This window comes from Cladophialophora immunda (assembly GCF_000835495.1).
Source record: "Cladophialophora immunda strain CBS 83496 unplaced genomic scaffold supercont1.2, whole genome shotgun sequence".
Classification (NCBI taxonomy): Eukaryota; Fungi; Ascomycota; class Eurotiomycetes; order Chaetothyriales; family Herpotrichiellaceae; genus Cladophialophora; species Cladophialophora immunda.
In genome coordinates, this window is record NW_015622542.1 from 2,905,169 (window position 1) to 2,921,951 (window position 16,783).

Sequence of the window (16,783 nt, forward strand, 5' to 3'; positions counted from 1 at the left end):
GCTCCCTCAACAGTGACTTTCTTTCAGCTTACAGTAAAATGATCCACGGGCTAAGGCCTCGCCGAGCCTCGAAGCCCACAGCACCAAGATCTTGGGTACGGAGCGTCCAATGCAAGGACATGGATTGTGCCGCGAGCATGCTACCTGAAGAGGCCAACTGGGATCAGGCCAGAGCTTCAAGATGGTGCATTATGCTTTTTGGTGATAAGGTCGGCTGTTACGTCGTGATATATCGTGCCACTTCCCGCCCTGAGCTCATCCCAAGGCCCCAGATTGTCTGTCCTCTTCTTTTCCGCTGTTCAGGCTTTGACTGCTCCTGACCCCTGACCTCTCACAATGTCTTCTCCACGCGGCTATAGCTTCAGTGAGAAAAAGGATGGGTTACCCCCTCATATGCTGGACGAAACCCCCATCGCCCGGGGCGTGCGTACCCATTCTCAGAGCGACGACGACGAAGAGCACGCTGTGAGACGCGGCTCACGCAAGCAATCCGTCGTGGCGTCCATCAAGGCTAACTATGGTCTGGCCGAAACACCTAGCTATCCCGGCAGTATCGAGGTGGGATATGACAGCACCCATCGAAAATTGAAGCCGAGACATATTCAGCTCATAGGCATTGGTGGGACGATTGGCACGGCCCTGTACGTGCAGATCGGACGGGGTTTGCTCAATGGTGGACCTGGGAGCTTGTTTCTGGCTTTTACCATCTGGTAAGTCTGGGATATGTTGTTCATGTTCATGTGGTGCGAAATTCCAGATATCGGAATTGTGCTTTGATACAGAGAGCAAAAGAGGTGTTCCGATGCTCAAAACAAGACTATGGTATCTTACGGGGTGACCACCACACCTTGTTGTTACCATTCCAAAGATATTCCCTTTCCGAGAACAGAAGAAAGTTGCAGGATGAAGATACCCAGCATCATGGACCTAAGTGAACTAATACAACCTTCGCATTTCTAGGTGCACATTCATTCTCTGTGTCACAAACTGCATGGCCGAGATGGTCACCTATCTCCCCATCTCTTCGCCCTTCATCCGATTTGCAGGCCGCTATGTCGACGAAGCCTTTGGCGTTGCCGCAGGCTACAACTTCTTCGTGTTCGAAGCGATGCTGGTCCCCTTTGAAATCGTGGCATGCAACGTCATTATCCACTTCTGGAGCGACATCGTTCCTGCCGGTGGGATTATCGCGATTGTGATTGTCTGCTATGCCCTGGTCAATCTGTTTGCTGTGCAATGGTACGGTGAGACCGAGTTCTGGCTCGCGCTGGGGAAAGTCCTCCTGATTGTGGGGTTGATCATATACACGTTTATCGCCATGCTGGGCGGCAACCCACTTGGTGACCGATTCGGCTTTCGATATTGGAACAACCCAGGCTCCTTCACGGAACTCTACTATGACGGCTCACTGGGGAGGTTTCTTGGGTTTCTGCAGTGTCTGATTCAGGCCTCCTTCACCATCGCGGGACCCGACTACGTCTCCATGGCAGCCGGCGAGGCTGAGAATCCACGCAAAGTCCTGCCCAAGGCGTTCAAGGCCGTCTTCTACCGCCTCACGGCCTTCTTCATGCTGGGCTCTCTCTGCGTCGGCATCCTCGTGCCGTACAACGATCCTGAACTGACCGAGGCCTTTTCGACGGGGAAGCCCGGCGCCGCGGCGTCGCCGTACGTGGTGTCCATGAACCGCCTGCGCATCAAGGTGCTCCCACACATCGTCAACGCCATGGTTCTCGGCAGCGCGTTCTCGGCCGGAAACAGCTATGTCTACTGCGCCAGTCGGAGCCTGTTTGGGCTGGCGCTCGAGGGCAAAGCGCCCCGAATCTTCACGCGCTGCACCAAGAACGGGGTGCCGGTCTACTGCGTGGCGTTGGTGCTGTTGATCAGTCTGCTGAGCTTTCTGCAAGTCAGCAACGACGCCGCCGTGGTGTTGAGCTGGTTTGTCAATCTGGTACGTTTCGATCCGCCTCGCTCATTCCCTGATGCTTTCTCCGTCATCTCTTCATCAGCGTGCCTCCCCACCGCAAAAACAACAAAATATTTGAGTCAAAACACTCCCCTACCCCATCTCTCCCCCCAACCATGCTAACGCGGTATACACGTAACAACGCAGGTGACGGCGTCCCAACTCATCAACTTCTCCGTCATGGCCTTCACGTTCCTCAAGTTCAAGCGCGCCCTCGAGGCCCAGGGCATCGACCGCAACACCCTGCCGTACAAGTCGTGGTGGCAGCCCTTCTCGGCCTACTACGCGCTAACGGGCTGCTTCATCATGACCTTTGTGGGCGGCTACACGGTCTTTCTGCCGGGGTTCTGGGACGTGCCTAGCTTCCTGTTCAGCTACACCATGATCGGCGTGTTCCCCCTCCTGTTTGTCTTCTGGAAGTGGTTCAAGAAGACAAAGTGGTTGGGGCCCCTCGAGGTCGACCTCCACACCAGGGACATGGATGAGATTGCCGAGTATGAGCGGAACTATGTGCCTCGGCCGCCTAGGTGAGTTTCTTGTACATGCGTGATTGCGTTGCGCTGCGTTGTGCAGACAGGCATGCGGGAGTGTGCCCTGTCTGATCCTGTTTGGTCTCTCATCGCCTTTGATCGTTTTGTTTCTTTTAATCTGAGGAGAAGAGTCGTGAATCAGTGCTAACTTGGGACATGATAGGAACGCCTTCATGAAATACTTTGACAAGATCTTTAGCTAAAACTCCACATAACCGTTCAACTGAGGCGGAGGCTGTTAAAGACAGACCTACAGCTGTGAGCCCGTATCCCTTCTAGGCCTGTCCCGAGCCACTGGAGGCTATCTTTACGGTCGTTAGCATTTCATCTACTAGATTTGAACCTGTGCCTCCGAAGAGATGTGATAACCTAGAACGAGGTCTAGCCACACTGGGGGCTATCTAGTGTATAGGCAATCAAATAATTGCATAGAGTCAGCAATTCCTCTGCTTGCTCTATGGCAGACTGATGTCCAAAATAAGTGGCATATGCTGACGAAGAAAGGGTTCAAGTATCTCACGCGCTATAACTGTTCGCCCAAAGGCAATGGTCATCCATAAGGGTGTTTGCTCTACCTTTAGACGCAGTGATACCCCTGTCCTTGTTGACAACATTAGCTATGTCTGATCTGGCAGCCACCTCGTCACTATTGAATGATAATCACTGCGTTCTAAGATGGCGTCTTCCCTTTGTCAGACTGGGCTGCTTGTTTCTGAAGGTGGCTTGATGGCGATCTCTGCTCAATCAATGAGAAAAGAACTTCTTGGCCAGCATTGGGGGGAGTAGCGGTGAAGAAGGCGGTGCCCCGGAGCAAATCCTCCGCCTATGAGCCTGATGCAGCATCCCTACTAGCCTCACCAGCGGCACTCTGGAGCCCGACGGAGCAGGCTGCTAGAGCCCCCTATGGAGCTCTAACAGCCTACTCCGCCAGTAATATTTATATAATGTAATAATGGAAATTACTATCAATTAATTGTCATAGACACTATGGCCGAGCGGTTAAGGCGTGTGACTAGAATTTATTCTGGGTTATCACATCTCTTCGGAGGCACAGGTTCAAATCCTGTTGGTGTCGATTGGTTTTTTGCTTTTTTTGTAGCTAGGTGGCCTCTCTTTTGTATATTTTTGATGTTCGAGGGCTCAGAAGCCCTTTTTGTGCGATTGTGGTGGTGTATTGAAGCGAAACGTGCAGGCAGATTGTGCGTCCGAGGCTGGGCACGTGCAACAATGAGTGCCAAGCATGGCCAAGACGGTCACTGAGAATGACGTCAATACTACGCAGCACTCTGCCTGGCGCTGCCGTCTGCCGACCTCTTCTTATGCATTCAAACTACACGACATCGGATGGCTATATGCACACTCCGTAGCTTTTTCAAACCACATTCCTCTTGTCTTTGTCAATTGACTGGCAACCTATGAGCATGGACCACATCCTTTCAAACAGGAAACCGGTTTATACATCAAATTGGACAGTACAATGAACAAAATGGGACAATGGTTCTGCCTTGATGGATTGATGGATGACCGGTGTCTCCTCCAGCCATGCAGCCCACAAACAGAGGTTTGCCCCTTTCCACACTTCATCAACCTTAGACTGCCATCAAGTACGGAGGGAGCTGCTCGCACTTCAGCCAAGGCTCGTTTCTCTGCGTAACATGAGCTGATCCCTCACGTTGCACGGGGGAAGGACAAACAGGCACCAAAATAGGCATGCAAAACCCTCACCAAACACTCCTGATCGCTGGGCTAGGAATGCTTTGACAATGGACGTTACTTCTTGTGCAACTAATATCTATCCCAACCTCCGCCCTCCCAACAGGCGTAGTTTGCCAACGACGCTTCTTGATTGTTATCGACGTTTGATACTCCCTGTGTCTTTTCGCCATCAAATTTAGATACAAAGCTCCTGCATCCCCAGGGTACTTACAACAATAGTACCACCACCGCAATTGCAAGGCACGCGAGTACCCTGTGCATATTCTCTCGATCCGGCAGAACACAACAGTGCTCCAGAGGCCTGTCGACAACCACATACCAATAACTCATGGAGATCTGGCGCTACCGCCCTGACGGCTGGCATGAACCGCTCCTCTTCACACGTGAACGCGGGCGTGGGCGTGGGCGCAGACGTGATGGTGAAGCCATCTACCTTGGGCATGGCATCGGCGCGACAATCCACGTTCCTCCATACCAACGCCGCTGCCGACGTCGATGCCCACGACCTGCCCCTTGGGACTATGACGACGACTCCGACTATTGGTAAGGGGGTACCCCATCTTCAAAGAAAATAGAGGGGACTTATAACAGAGCTGACTGACCGGACAAATCTCCAGGTCCGACGACGACGACTACAGATACCGAAGAGGCGTCAACAACTTCAACCGAAGCAGCGCCACCGCTTTCGCCCGTTCTCTCGCCAGCAATCGAGTCGTTGTCAACAACATCTACAGGCCAGGGAGACATTATTATTGAAAAAGGCGAGATTTAGCACACAAAAGTAGGGTCGTTTCGGAAGTCGTTCAGCTGGCTTACGGCGTCAACATGGTGTCAAAAGGGAGAATGATGACGAGGTCGACTCTGTGCCGGTGGGGATGGTCAGCTCGGTGAAGAAGAAGCAAATGGCTTGGGTAATACAAAATAAGTCCATCAAATACTTTCAGCTTGTTCTTGGCCTAGCACGACTTTATTCTCGGCTGGGACGCCTTCCTCGTCACCCTTGACCTCCCTCCTATGAATGAGCATCCACCGATACAGATCCGGGTTGTTGTATGTCGGAGTCCAGCTGTCGTGCATGAGATCCGTGTACCGTTTGAATTTGACTTCCTTTGCATGTCCCTTCTCCAGAGCGTCGACCATCTGAATCGACGCCCGTACAGGGATAATGTCGTCTCGATCGCCATGGAAAACCCTGCATCACCATTAGCAATCCCAGACAACTGTTTTTTTTAGAGCAATGCTCACCAGTGCGGCACATGCTTGATATGACTGACCCGCAAATGATCCCCACCGCCACAGACCGGGGCCAGCGTCGCGAACCGATGGGGCGAGTGCATGGCCAGATCCCAGGTGCCGTAGCCGCCCATGCTGAAGCCCGTGACATGGATCCCGTCGTGGTCCACGCGATAGCGATCGACAATCTCGTCCAGCAGGGCCGACAGGATGGCCGCGTTCCAGCCATACCCGTTGTCCATGTCCAGGGACGGCGTGACGGTGACGAAGTTCTCGGCCAACAGCTCACAGGCCTCCCTCGGCACGGGTTCCGCGGAGTGATCGCCCTGCTTCGTCTGCTTGCTTCGCCGCAGCCGCGGGGCCGGGGGGATGTCGATGGCGGGCGTGTCATTCGCCGGATTGGACCTCAGCTTGTCGTAGCAGAGGATAACCTTCGGCACGCCGTGGCGCAGGGAAGCGAAGGACTCGTGCCGCCTGCGCTGCGACTCCCCCGCGCCGTGCAGGAAGAGGATCAGCGGCCACGCCTTGTTCGGGTCGTCGTCGTACGTTGGCGGGAGCGAGACGAAGTGCTCGTATCCGAAGGGAGCATTGGAGGCGCGCTGGTCCAAGTATTCGAAGCTGATATGTTCCGTGTGCGCGTAAGCATGGCCTGGGTCCTTGGGCGCACTCCCTTTCTGTGTGGCGTTGCTAATGTTGTCTCTACTCGACGCCGGCGTGGACGTGACGACTGCTGGGACATTCCTAGGCCCTCGTTTGGCGGCGTGGAAGTCGTGGAGCGAGTTTGGATTCTTTTCCGGGTCGTCACGAATCACGCCGGCGGGGGCCGTCCTGTTGCTGGCCCGTGGTGGTTGTAGTTGCGCTGGCAGCATATTGACTTTGATTCAACGGTTGGAATCGACAACGGAGGTGGTGTTCGATCTTTGGGGTTCGTGAGGATAAGGACATGAGACTTCGATTGGGATCATTCGAACATTCATTCCTTTTGATAGCTCACACTACTGACGATCCACATTACGTCTGTCAGCCGAGGGAAGACGTATATTGACAGAAGGATGACAGGAGCATGCATATATCTCGATAGCACGTGGACCATTATGTATGTGGACGAGAGAGACAGTGCAGCGTGTGGCGAGAGATATTCCAGGGACCCTCGGGGAAGATTGTGAGGGAGGATTGTAGATCTCTCCTTGCGATAGTATACTACGAAAGTGGGAATCAATCACCAGAACAGATATTTATGCTCCACATCAACATCCTCCATCTTTTTCGAGCCGTGGACTAATCCAGCCTTGCCCCCTAGGTGCGTGAAGCATTTGGGAGGGAATGCTCACGCTGTCCACATACAGGCTAACCCAAACAAGCAATTCCGTTGGGAATTACGTAGTTCCGCTCCCGAAAGTGCAGGCGAGCAGCATGCCCGTTCTCAGATCGACCTCAACAGATACACGGAGTACACTATCTACTTTTCAAAAGCAATTCGAGCCTGCCAGACAGACCAAAGTCCGCGGCACAGGCGGCCATGCGGCAACCATGGGAAACTCTCAAAGCGCGCACAAAATCTCGGCGCAGGACAGGTAAAGTGACCGCAGCAGACCAACGGTCCAATCTTTCCCTGGCCAACAACGGCTAACCCACGTCCTCTCTTCTCCAGGGCTATCCTGGATATGAAAAACCAGCGGGACAAACTGCGGCAGTACCAAAAGCGAATCACCGTCATCACGACCCGCGAGACCGAGATCGCAAAGGAGTGCCTGGCCAAGGGCGACAAGGCCAGGGCGCTCCTGGCCCTGCGGCGGAAGAAATACCAAGAGTCGCTGCTCTCCAAGACGGACGCGCAGCTGGAGCAGCTGGAGAAGCTGACCAGCAGCGTCGAGTTCGCGCTGGTGCAGAAAGACGTGCTCTTCGGGCTGCAGCAGGGCACGCAGGTGCTGAACATGATCCACAAGGAGATGGGCGGGCTGGAGGGCGTGGAGAAGATGATGGGCGAGACCGAGGAGGCCCGGCGCTATCAGCAGGAGATCAGCGAGGCGTTGGCGGGCCAAATGTCCAACGAGGACGAGGACGAGGTCGAGGATGAACTCGAGGCCCTGGAGAGAGAGGTCGTCGGGCTCCCCGACGCGCCCAACAAGACGATCCTGGGCGAGGGCACTCTCCCGGAAGTGCCCAAGACGGAGCTGGAGCTGGAACAGGAGCGCATACAAAAGCAAAAGGAAAGGGCGCGGCAGAGACGAGTCGCCTTGGAGGCTTGATGATTCAGAAACACACTTTGATGATTGCGGTTAATGGTAGTACACTTATGATGCATTTTAGCGTCTATTACGAAATGCTTTTGGGATCCCTGGAGTGCTTTTGAAGCCTCGCCGATGCTCTCACTGACCCGGCATGGACTGGTTGGTGTTGATCAACCCCTGAATCAACTTATGATCTTGGGGATTTGCCGCCGCTTCGTACAGTACATGAACCGGTTCCCGGTTGAGTGCCATGAAGTCCCCCTTGAACCCCAAGTAGCTGATGCGAGTGACGTCCTCCTCCCCACCCGAATGGTTGTCCTCGAAGAAGAGGTTGATTGAGGTTGTGCCGTTCCAAAGAGCCCGGTTCAAGGGAATCTCGGCCACGTCATTGCTTTTGGGAAGGGTCAGCTTCTGCGTCGGTTTCAGGTCGGATGCGAGGTTAAAGTCCATGTCGTCTCTATTACGGAAGAGTTTGAGGGTCTGCGGCGCCGAGTCGGTGTCTGATGTGCGGATAATGATGGAGTAGAGCTTGCATGATCCAGCAAACGGCACATGCATCAGCAGCTGTTCGTCTGCATCACTTTCGAGGATGGGCTGATCATTGAGTCGCTCATCCCAGCTCTTTTGCACAATCGCCGCTCCCGAGCGCGGTTCCGCCTCATTGAGGGTAATGACGCCTTCGAAGTTGATTTGTTTGTAGAGGTTCGATTGCAGGGCCGGCTCGAGGTCGTGAGAATGATCGTGTTCGTGACCACCACCATGGCCATGACCGTGGTCATGATCATGATCATGATAGTGATCGTGAGAGGACATTGTGCATTTGACTCTACCGTCGTTCTGTCACTGTCGAAGTATTGTGGTTCTTTTGGATGGCTGCTGTTGGATCAATCAATCATCTTTTGTATTTCCTACCATGTATCGAAACATCACAGCACCAGTAGTGTCTTTGTGCAATAGTGGCAGAGAACAGTCGCTCCGATGTTTCCTTCAGGTTGCCATCGAATGTTCCAGGATGTAGGATGAGCGCGATGATGCCTTGCTGCCGCCGAGGAGGGAAAGGTGGCCCTGGTGGAATGTCTTGGTTCCTTGGCACCGGTTGTTGATGCCCAGGCACGACCCTTGATCTCCTCTTTATCCATTCTTCCTGATTCACTCGGTTCAGCCCATGCAACAACCCTAGACCTAACCTTTCTCAAGGGACTTTGTGGTCATCTCATCAGCTTGTTGATCAGTGCATAGCCCTGCTATATAGTCCACGTTGACCCAGACTTCTGAAGGCAGCAACAGCCTACACAACACATTGAAAGGCTAAGCAATCATCACCCTACACGAGAGACATCATTACCCTCAAGCAAGCCAAAGAAACAGCTGCTTCTCCAGCGTGATCCCTCGTATGCTGAAAAGAAAAAGACAAGATGAAGACGCGGAATTCTGCGTGGAGCTTGGTGGTGTGCATGTCATGCAAACCCCGAAAACATCGCTGCACACACAGCCGGTTGCATTGAACGCTGTATATGTAATAGTGAAAGGCCAACCAAGATGGAGACAAATGGAGAGTCAAAAGAAGATCCCTTGCCTATTGCATGAAGGTGTCTCGATGTTGTGGCCTACCGACATATCTGGTCAGGGGCTGTGTCCCAACGGTGTCATGTCCACAGATGGAGGGAATACTCCTGGGGACAACGGTGAGTATTCTGACTTTTGCTCTTGTTTGCTGGCCAAACCCAGCCGGTATATCACAGCTTGACATATGCTCGTCCAAGTCCCAATGTCCGAGACTTGGTTCACCAGCCTTTGCTGCTATGGAGGAGCATCAGATCTTCTGGAGTTGAGCAAGCCCTTCACTCGTTTTCACAGGTTTCATCTCCGGATATTGGAGAATGTCAGTTCGCGAACGTCAATCATCATACCTAAAGACAAGGCTGTGAAATCATGGGGTCACAAACTTACAGCACAGGGGGTTCTCAATGCACGATTTGGCTCGTATACAGGCAAAGGTCTATTCATTTCCTTGTGTGTTCAAGGAAGGAAGATGGCAAGAGTCTCTATCCTCCTCTCAAAACGTGAATTCAAGTCACCCAGCCAGGAAAAGCAGGTCATCCGAATGCTATTCCATTTCGTGCCAAGGTGAGGCCGTGAAGTCGCTGCCGCCCTTTACAAAACCCACATTCTACCAGCCTGCGGTGTTTTGGTTTCATCCCAAAAACATCTCTCCCGAATCATCACCTTTCCATCCGTTCATCATCCTACATTCGTTCTCTACGCCCTTACATTCGTTCAAGATCACCTCCGTTGCCCATCATGGCGACCACTACCACTTGGGACGCGATAGTCTTCGTCGTCACTTACGCGCTCGCGGTCTTTGTCACCATTGTTGATGCTCAGTCCTGTGGAAACATGACCACAACTGTTTCAGTCTTCAAAACCATCACCGAGACCATCTCCTTGGTCTCTGGCCCGATGACTGTTACCATGACTGAGTCCTTCGATGGCTTCAACTTCACTCACGTCTCTGGCACCACCTACCCTGGAATCACTGCTACTACAGCCACGGTCACAGACACAATCACTGTCAGAAATGAGACCAGCTCCCAGTCCACTTCAGGTATGCTACTTCTGACTATGAGAAACCCCCCCCCCCCCCCCCAAAAGGCCCTAAGCTAATTCTTGCGCAGCTGTTGATTCTGTTCACTCCGGTTCTGCCACTACCTTGACAAGTACCACTAAGATCACTTCTTATGGTAAGATACTAAAGGACACCGTGAGACGCGTCAAGATTAGGAAACTCACAAAAGCAATAGTCAACAGTACTGTCTCTGCTACCGGTCCTGCCGTCTCCAGCGGTGCGAGTGGAAACATCACGCGTGGTGAGTGACCAAAGTTCCCAAACTGCGCTGCCTCACTCTCTGTCATATACTAACCAAGACAGCATCTGTCCCCGGCTCTCTCACTTTGACATTCCCACTCGTCACTGCTAGTCCGCCTTGTGCTTCGGGTCTCCCGAATGCCACCTGCGGTGATGGGAGCTTCATTTCAGTCGCCGGGTCTTCGACTCACAACTTGACTTCCCTCTTCACCGTGACCAGCACCGCACACCTTGGCACCATCACGTCGGTTGCTCTGCCCACGACTGTTGTGAACACTTCGAAGCCATTCTTCGTCAACGGGACTTTCGAGACTAGCTTCCCTTTTTCGGCCCCACCACTGTCGTCTGCCATGAGTGTCGCAACGTCTGCCTTCGACAGCATCACTGGGAACCATACTGGTGGCAGCACAAGCACAAGCACTACCACAACCCTAACGACGCTCACATTGCCAAAGACTTCTGCGACAGTTAGTGCTATCAACTCCACACTGGAAACTGCCACACTGATGGTCGCCACAACAACTACCACCACGACCGTCGAGCCAGTCAACCCGGTCTTGAGCCTAGCAACTTCCTTCTTCGGCAATGCTTCATTGATTGCAACCAAGACTGCTACAATGACTACCACCTCAACTGTTCAGCCCGTCAACTCAGTTTTGAGCCTAGCATCTTCCTTCCTCGGCAATGCTTCTTCATTGATTGCAACCAAGACTGTCGCTACCACAACCACTGCCACACCTCTCGAGACAGTTCTCAGCGCTGCTTCTTCCATCCTCAGTGAGGCCACATCGGAGATTGCAACCAAGACCGCAAGTGCAGACGCTACCACCATCACAGTCTACACTACCGTTGAGGCAACTGAGACTGCAAACAGTGCCGGCATGACTTTCACAGTGACTGTCCCGGTTTATGTCAATACCACCACCACTTCTGTTGTTGATAACACTGTGACTGCGATTGACCGCTTTAACACAAGCGACACCATTCCAAGCAAGGAATCAGCAACAACATTCTTGCCTTCTACAATCCCTGTTGGTGTGCCCTTGTTGTCCGTTGTCATGTCCAGCGAGAGCCATAACACTAGCACCTCCACCGTCGCAAGCAACGTGTCAGTGTCGCTTCCTGTTGTGCCCACATCGGCATCTGGATCTCAAGCATCGTCATCAGTCTCGCTCTACACTCCAGCCATGACCGGCGCAGCATCCTCGGTGCGCGTTCCCAGTATCTTTGGTCTAGTCACCCGCTTCTTGATGGTCCTCGACCTTGTCAAGCCAAAGACCTTCGTCAGAGCCGTGTCTGAACTCCTACCGCCTGAGCCAGTTACTGCTCCACCCCCACCCAGCATGACCGCCACTCCTGGTGTCTCAGTCTCGGTCTCTATTTCCATCTCAACTGCACCGTGCAACTGCACCGGACGCTTGAATGAGACCAGCAGCTTGACAGCGAACTCTACTGTCTGGTTGACCACCACATTGCTGAGCACCTCGACCGTGACAGCTACCACGACGACCCAGGTTCCTGGTGCGCATCCTGCTAACTCCTCAACGATCACTACCGCAACCACGGTGCTGACGCCGCATATTCCTGGCGCGAGTCTTCCAACTGGGTCCGTTGTTGGTGTCACTATCAGCTCTGCCACTCTTGTTGGGAACGTGACCTTGTCCTTGACCAATACCACTACTGGCACAGTGATCCCTGCCTCGGCCTCTGTGCCCCTGCACACCACCATGCCGTTCCCCAACATCACCAGCAGCACGGTAGCCAACGCCACGACCATCACCGCCAACAGCAGCACAACCTTGCACCCGACCGTGACGAGCTTCTTGAGAACGCACACCACCGCCAGCGAGACCAGCACCCACACATTCAGCCCAGTCACCACCATCACGACGTCGTCATCGTCCTCAACTTCTTCTTCGGTGACCCGTCTGACCGTGCACACCTTGACTGCGTTGTTGCTCCTCGCCGTCGCAGCCTGGTTCGTCTTGTGAGGTAGAACGTCAACTGACCTGACCTGATCTAACCTGACCTGATGCTTAGTGAGGAGAGTCTTGGATTCTGCTACAGTTCTTACGCCTATGTCATAGCTCATGTGATGCGACGGGATGGGGATGGAAAGATACGCCTAGGGGGCTTCTTACCACAGGTCTCATGTCATTCTCGTCCATTGCTCTCTTATGTGGCGATGATTCGGCTCAGCAAGTGGATTTCCGGAGGGTCGGTCAGAATCGTCGTCACCTACGATTCAGGATATCTCATGCATGGTTTGCCGTCGGGTGGATATCCGGAGCTTTTCACAGCAGACACACTCAGGTGCGTCATCCACAGTTATCGTTGACACGATACGACACAAAGAGTGTCATTCCATAGTCGAAATGGAAAATGAAATCAAGTGCTTTCGATCTTGCTGATGCCTTTGTATCTCTGCTTTTCTATCGCCGCCACCTAGAATGCCGTACTTCCCCACGACTAACCTATAGTCCATTAACTCATACTAGCTACCTCTGCTGCAAAGCATAGTCTGCTCGTGCTTGTTAAGTCTCGACTGAGGATCTTGCGTGGACACCCAATCGCTCCTCACTCTGGTCCATACCCTCAATCTTGCGCATAAGGCCGGTTTTGACTGTCTCGTGCTCCTTCCCAAGCTGTTGTTCGAAATCGACGGTGCTGTCCCTCAACTCTCCGCTTTGCACACTCTCACTGGTGAGATGCCGGTCATATAATCGATCAGGCCCTCCCCCTAGACCGTCCAATTTCAGGTTGGGATCGCTCTTCAAGGCTGAGAGGCTCCCAACACAATCTTGATACATGCGAGTCCAAGGTTGAGTATCCAATGGTTCTGGGGAGCAAGCTCGCGAACGATGTACCACTTGGTACTCCTGGAGGGGTTCAGTTTCCACAGGTCCATCCACATGTGGTCGCCAGTCAAACGCCTCACAGCCACCAATCCGACATTCAGCCCCAGCGATCACTTCAAGCTCTGGATATTCCACACCAGCGCCAACGCTTATGCTGCTCCGATGTCCGTGAGTGTGCGCGTACGCTCTGAATTCAGTGCTGCTGCTGCGATAGAGCCTTTTCCATCTTCCGGCGAGTCCTTTCCGGCTCTTTTTGTGCCGCATACCTAGGGACTGCGTGCTTCGTATAACTTTGTTTTTGGCTTTAGCCCCACCGTCATGTTTTCCAAATTGCAGCATCTTCCAAGATCCAGGAGTTTGTGACCCTCGTGCCGTCGTGGGGCGGGTCCACGGCGTCCGGGGGAACGGAGATGAAGGCGTATTTTCATCTGGATAGTCGAGAGCGAAGTCTCGTACGGCAATACCGTCTTTTGGTCCTGCCGAACCGCATCTTTCTTCCCTCGTATGGCTAGGAAAGCGTCCCCAGAGACCGAAGAGATCCTTCAGTGGAGTGCTTGCCCCCGAAGCCCGCCCATTCTCGCCGGAAGCTCCGATGACTGTGAACCGTCTTCCAATATCCAATATACTCTTTTTTCTGGATGCCTTCTTGCCTGGCAAAGTGTTGGGTGTCTCCTTGGCCGCATCAATGTTCGCAATGCTTCGTCTGGGGTTCACAGATGGCAGTGGATCAGGCTTTTTTATGCAGACCTGAAGACGACGATTCTCTTCGAGCCTAGACGATTCGTTCTGGATTTGGGTCTCTTGCAGAAAATCCAGGTCGTTTTCCACGTCCGAGTTGCGGTGGCCATGATGAGATAGCTGTCCTGCACTGATGCTCGACCTGGTACTTCTTCGTCTGCCGTCACGGTCAAATCTTGGCGATGTGAGAAAACCACCTAGTGTATCTTCTTCAGGCTCTTCCATAGCTCGTTTGAACGACCTCTGCCACATATCGGTGGCAGACTCTTGAAACTTGTTGGGGCCATCGTAGACCGATCTCGCCGTACCTCCATCTTCCGACCTTGAACGCCGTCCAGTAACAGAGGTTTTCGAAAACGGTGGTGACTGTCTCGTATGAGATGTGACAAATGACCGCTGGCTACATGAATCTGGCCGGGCTGTGGTGATATAGCTGTCGACTGGAGGTTCGATTGCGCTCATCCTTTCATTGTGTGCGTCCCGAACGGCTTGGACACTGATTTCCGTCAAATGTTCTCTCCTAGCGTCTTGTAATTGATCGGTGCTGATTTCGCTCATTGCTTCGTTGGCTTCGGTTGAATGCTTAAATTGCCGCGAAGGAAGAGCGAGTTGCGGGCGGGAATCCACATTACTCTGATCTGGCATACTGACACTTCTATTCCTCGTAGCGGACCCTCGAACCCGGCCCGCCTGTTCAGCCACTTGATTCTGCTGTGAAGATTTCCTGCTGAACCAGGCACTCTCCTCTGCAACTGACAGGTTGCCGATGCTGGCGCTTGAAGATCCTATAGGTAAGCTAATGGACTCTGATCTTCCACCAATTGCAATGCTATTTGGATTTCTCTTGTGTGTACTTCGCTTAGACGGTCCAATGTCGTCAACCTCACCGTCACTCAAGCAGAATGATGAGGCATCTCCGGTGCCTGTGAAGGGCTTGGGCCTTCCGAATGCAGTGGACCGGGCTGGTGAAGTGCCAGGTTTCCGGCTGGAGCATGCCCGTCGTCTAGCCAAGTCACCTTCGAAGAGTCGTTTAGTTTCAGGATCCGAGGGCCTTCTGTTGTGCTCAACTGTGATAAGACCCCTGCTTTTGCCCGCTATAGATGTCTGGCTGGTTGAAGGGCGAAAATCTAGAGAGTTCTCTCTTGGCGCTCGGATGGTTGTGTGGCTAGTGTTCGGTCTGGAGGAAGCAGCAATGAAGGAAGGACTGGCGAGCTGTTGAGAGATTCGCATATTGTACAGATGCACCGAGCTCTGGTCAGAACCGGCGACCGAAGAAAGATCCTTCCTGGAGATGCCTTCTCTCCCAGGCATTGAAGCGCTAAAAGGATCTCTGTCGGCGATGGTCATTGAATTCGATTTGATCACGCACGCAGCAGCATTATCATCGGACGTTCTTCCTGCAATATCAGTCGATGGGCGCTCGCCATATTTCGAAATGAAATCGAGCAATTTTGGATCCAAATCCGACACCAAGCTGGCTCGTGGACCTGTCGCATTGGAGATCTGACTCTCTCTTTTGGCAACGGATACAGTATTCCCTAGCGTCCTGAGCACTTCAGCAAATTCTTCACCATTGTGTCCAGACACAGCATGGTCTTTCGAGGGAGAACTAGTAAATGGATCATGCTCCCAAACCTCGGAGGCGACAAAAGGAGGCATTGTGCTGGACTCCGATGCCTCTGCGAGCTCGATGGTGCCATCCAATACTCGGCCGCTGAGATGCTTCGGGGCCTGAAAAGGTGCTTCGTCATCTGCAGCCTGGACCACTTTTGTAAAGGAGGCATCCGATGCAGTGAAAGGAGTGGAAGGAGTGGAAGGATGTTTTGCGCTATCGGCTTGGACATGAGGGACCTCTGGGGCGAGACTGTTTGTAGGAGACGGCGGGGGGCCGTCGGTGGCAATGGGTTGAATGTCAGCCGGTGAAGATAGACTCAGTACTCTTCGCGGACTGTATTTAATTGTGCCATCGCTCGCCTTCAATGCGGCCGTCTGGATGCTTTTTGCATCGCTGTCATAGCCGCCTTGACTAGCAGTCCGCGACATGAGAAGCTCGAGGAGACCAGTAGATCGTTGGCTCAGCATCCCCTCAGGGGCACTCATTCCCAAGTGTGCATTGCCACATCTTGTTGAATCATTAGCAGTGTCCTCGGATGCGATTTGGGGTTTCGAGCTGCTTTTGCTCAGCCTCGACTCAGAGAGCTTTTGCTTAATGTGATTTCCCAACTGCTCTAACCGGCTAGGCTGTTTCCGATGTTGACCTTGCGACCCAAATTGAAAACCAGTGTCCAAGGACGGCTCTCTTCGGAGATTCGATCCTGACGGTAGAGAGGCAGTTCGGTAGCCGCGGACCGAAGATGAGGAGCGGAAAAGGTCGCGAAGGGCTTCCTTATCTGCCGTATGTGAACCCGGTTGACTGACAGCGTGCGGGATCTGTGAAGGCGGGAGTTGCACTGAAAGGGCAGAAGGAAGGGTCTGAAGGTCTGAGGCCGTGTGGTCTTCGGAAGGGCGGGCGCCAAAGCAGCAGAGAAAAGGCGAAAGGAGGTGCTTCAGAGTACACATGTTGTTCAATAGCAAGTAAAAAGCAGGTCACACCGATGGAATGAAAAGATGAAGGTATGTAGGGCTGGTAAGTTTTGTGCCATGAATCA

At 53.1% G+C, this 16,783-nt stretch overlaps 7 protein-coding genes and 1 non-coding gene across 8 annotated transcripts; 5 read left to right on the forward strand and 3 right to left on the reverse strand.

Moving 5' to 3' along the window:
• The first annotated feature begins 157 nt into the window (after positions 1-157).
• PV07_03305 (uncharacterized protein) lies at positions 158-2,964 on the forward strand. Its single transcript, XM_016390020.1, has 4 exons — positions 158-710; positions 961-1,948; positions 2,111-2,490; positions 2,657-2,964. Exons 1-4 carry the CDS (start codon positions 337-339, stop codon positions 2,694-2,696), a joined length of 1,782 nt encoding a protein of 593 aa, XP_016251922.1. The 5' UTR covers positions 158-336; the 3' UTR covers positions 2,697-2,964.
• A 510-nt stretch (positions 2,965-3,474) lies between these two features.
• Positions 3,475-3,568, forward strand: PV07_03306. Its single transcript has one exon. It is a non-coding gene; the product is annotated as a tRNA-Ser (tRNA).
• A 1,003-nt stretch (positions 3,569-4,571) lies between these two features.
• Positions 4,572-4,981, forward strand: PV07_03307 (uncharacterized protein; the record flags this gene model as incomplete). The annotated part of the gene is made up of 2 exons (XM_016390021.1): positions 4,572-4,752; positions 4,827-4,981. 2 exons carry the CDS (start codon positions 4,572-4,574, stop codon positions 4,979-4,981), a joined length of 336 nt encoding a protein of 111 aa, XP_016251923.1.
• A 158-nt stretch (positions 4,982-5,139) lies between these two features.
• PV07_03308 (uncharacterized protein) lies at positions 5,140-6,311 on the reverse strand (the record flags this gene model as incomplete). Its single annotated transcript, XM_016390022.1, has 2 exons — positions 5,140-5,401; positions 5,455-6,311. 2 exons carry the CDS (start codon positions 6,309-6,311, stop codon positions 5,140-5,142), a joined length of 1,119 nt encoding a protein of 372 aa, XP_016251924.1.
• Positions 6,312-6,855: 544 nt separating this feature from the next.
• On the forward strand, positions 6,856-7,881 carry PV07_03309 (uncharacterized protein; the record flags this gene model as incomplete). The annotated part of the gene is made up of 2 exons (XM_016390023.1): positions 6,856-7,016; positions 7,094-7,881. 2 exons carry the CDS (start codon positions 6,856-6,858, stop codon positions 7,689-7,691), a joined length of 759 nt encoding a protein of 252 aa, XP_016251925.1. The 3' UTR covers positions 7,692-7,881.
• Positions 7,692-8,675, reverse strand: PV07_03310 (uncharacterized protein). The gene has a single exon (XM_016390024.1). The coding sequence runs from the start codon at positions 8,484-8,486 to the stop codon at positions 7,812-7,814; it is 675 nt and encodes a 224-aa protein (XP_016251926.1). The 5' UTR covers positions 8,487-8,675; the 3' UTR covers positions 7,692-7,811.
• A 1,299-nt stretch (positions 8,676-9,974) lies between these two features.
• On the forward strand, positions 9,975-12,530 carry PV07_03311 (uncharacterized protein; the record flags this gene model as incomplete). Its single annotated transcript, XM_016390025.1, has 4 exons — positions 9,975-10,278; positions 10,349-10,414; positions 10,475-10,540; positions 10,603-12,530. 4 exons carry the CDS (start codon positions 9,975-9,977, stop codon positions 12,528-12,530), a joined length of 2,364 nt encoding a protein of 787 aa, XP_016251927.1.
• A 421-nt stretch (positions 12,531-12,951) lies between these two features.
• Positions 12,952-16,694, reverse strand: PV07_03312 (uncharacterized protein; the record flags this gene model as incomplete). Its single annotated transcript, XM_016390026.1, has 1 exon — positions 12,952-16,694. One exon carries the CDS (start codon positions 16,692-16,694, stop codon positions 13,074-13,076), a length of 3,621 nt encoding a protein of 1,206 aa, XP_016251928.1. The 3' UTR covers positions 12,952-13,073.
• Between the last annotated feature and the right edge of the window lie 89 nt (positions 16,695-16,783).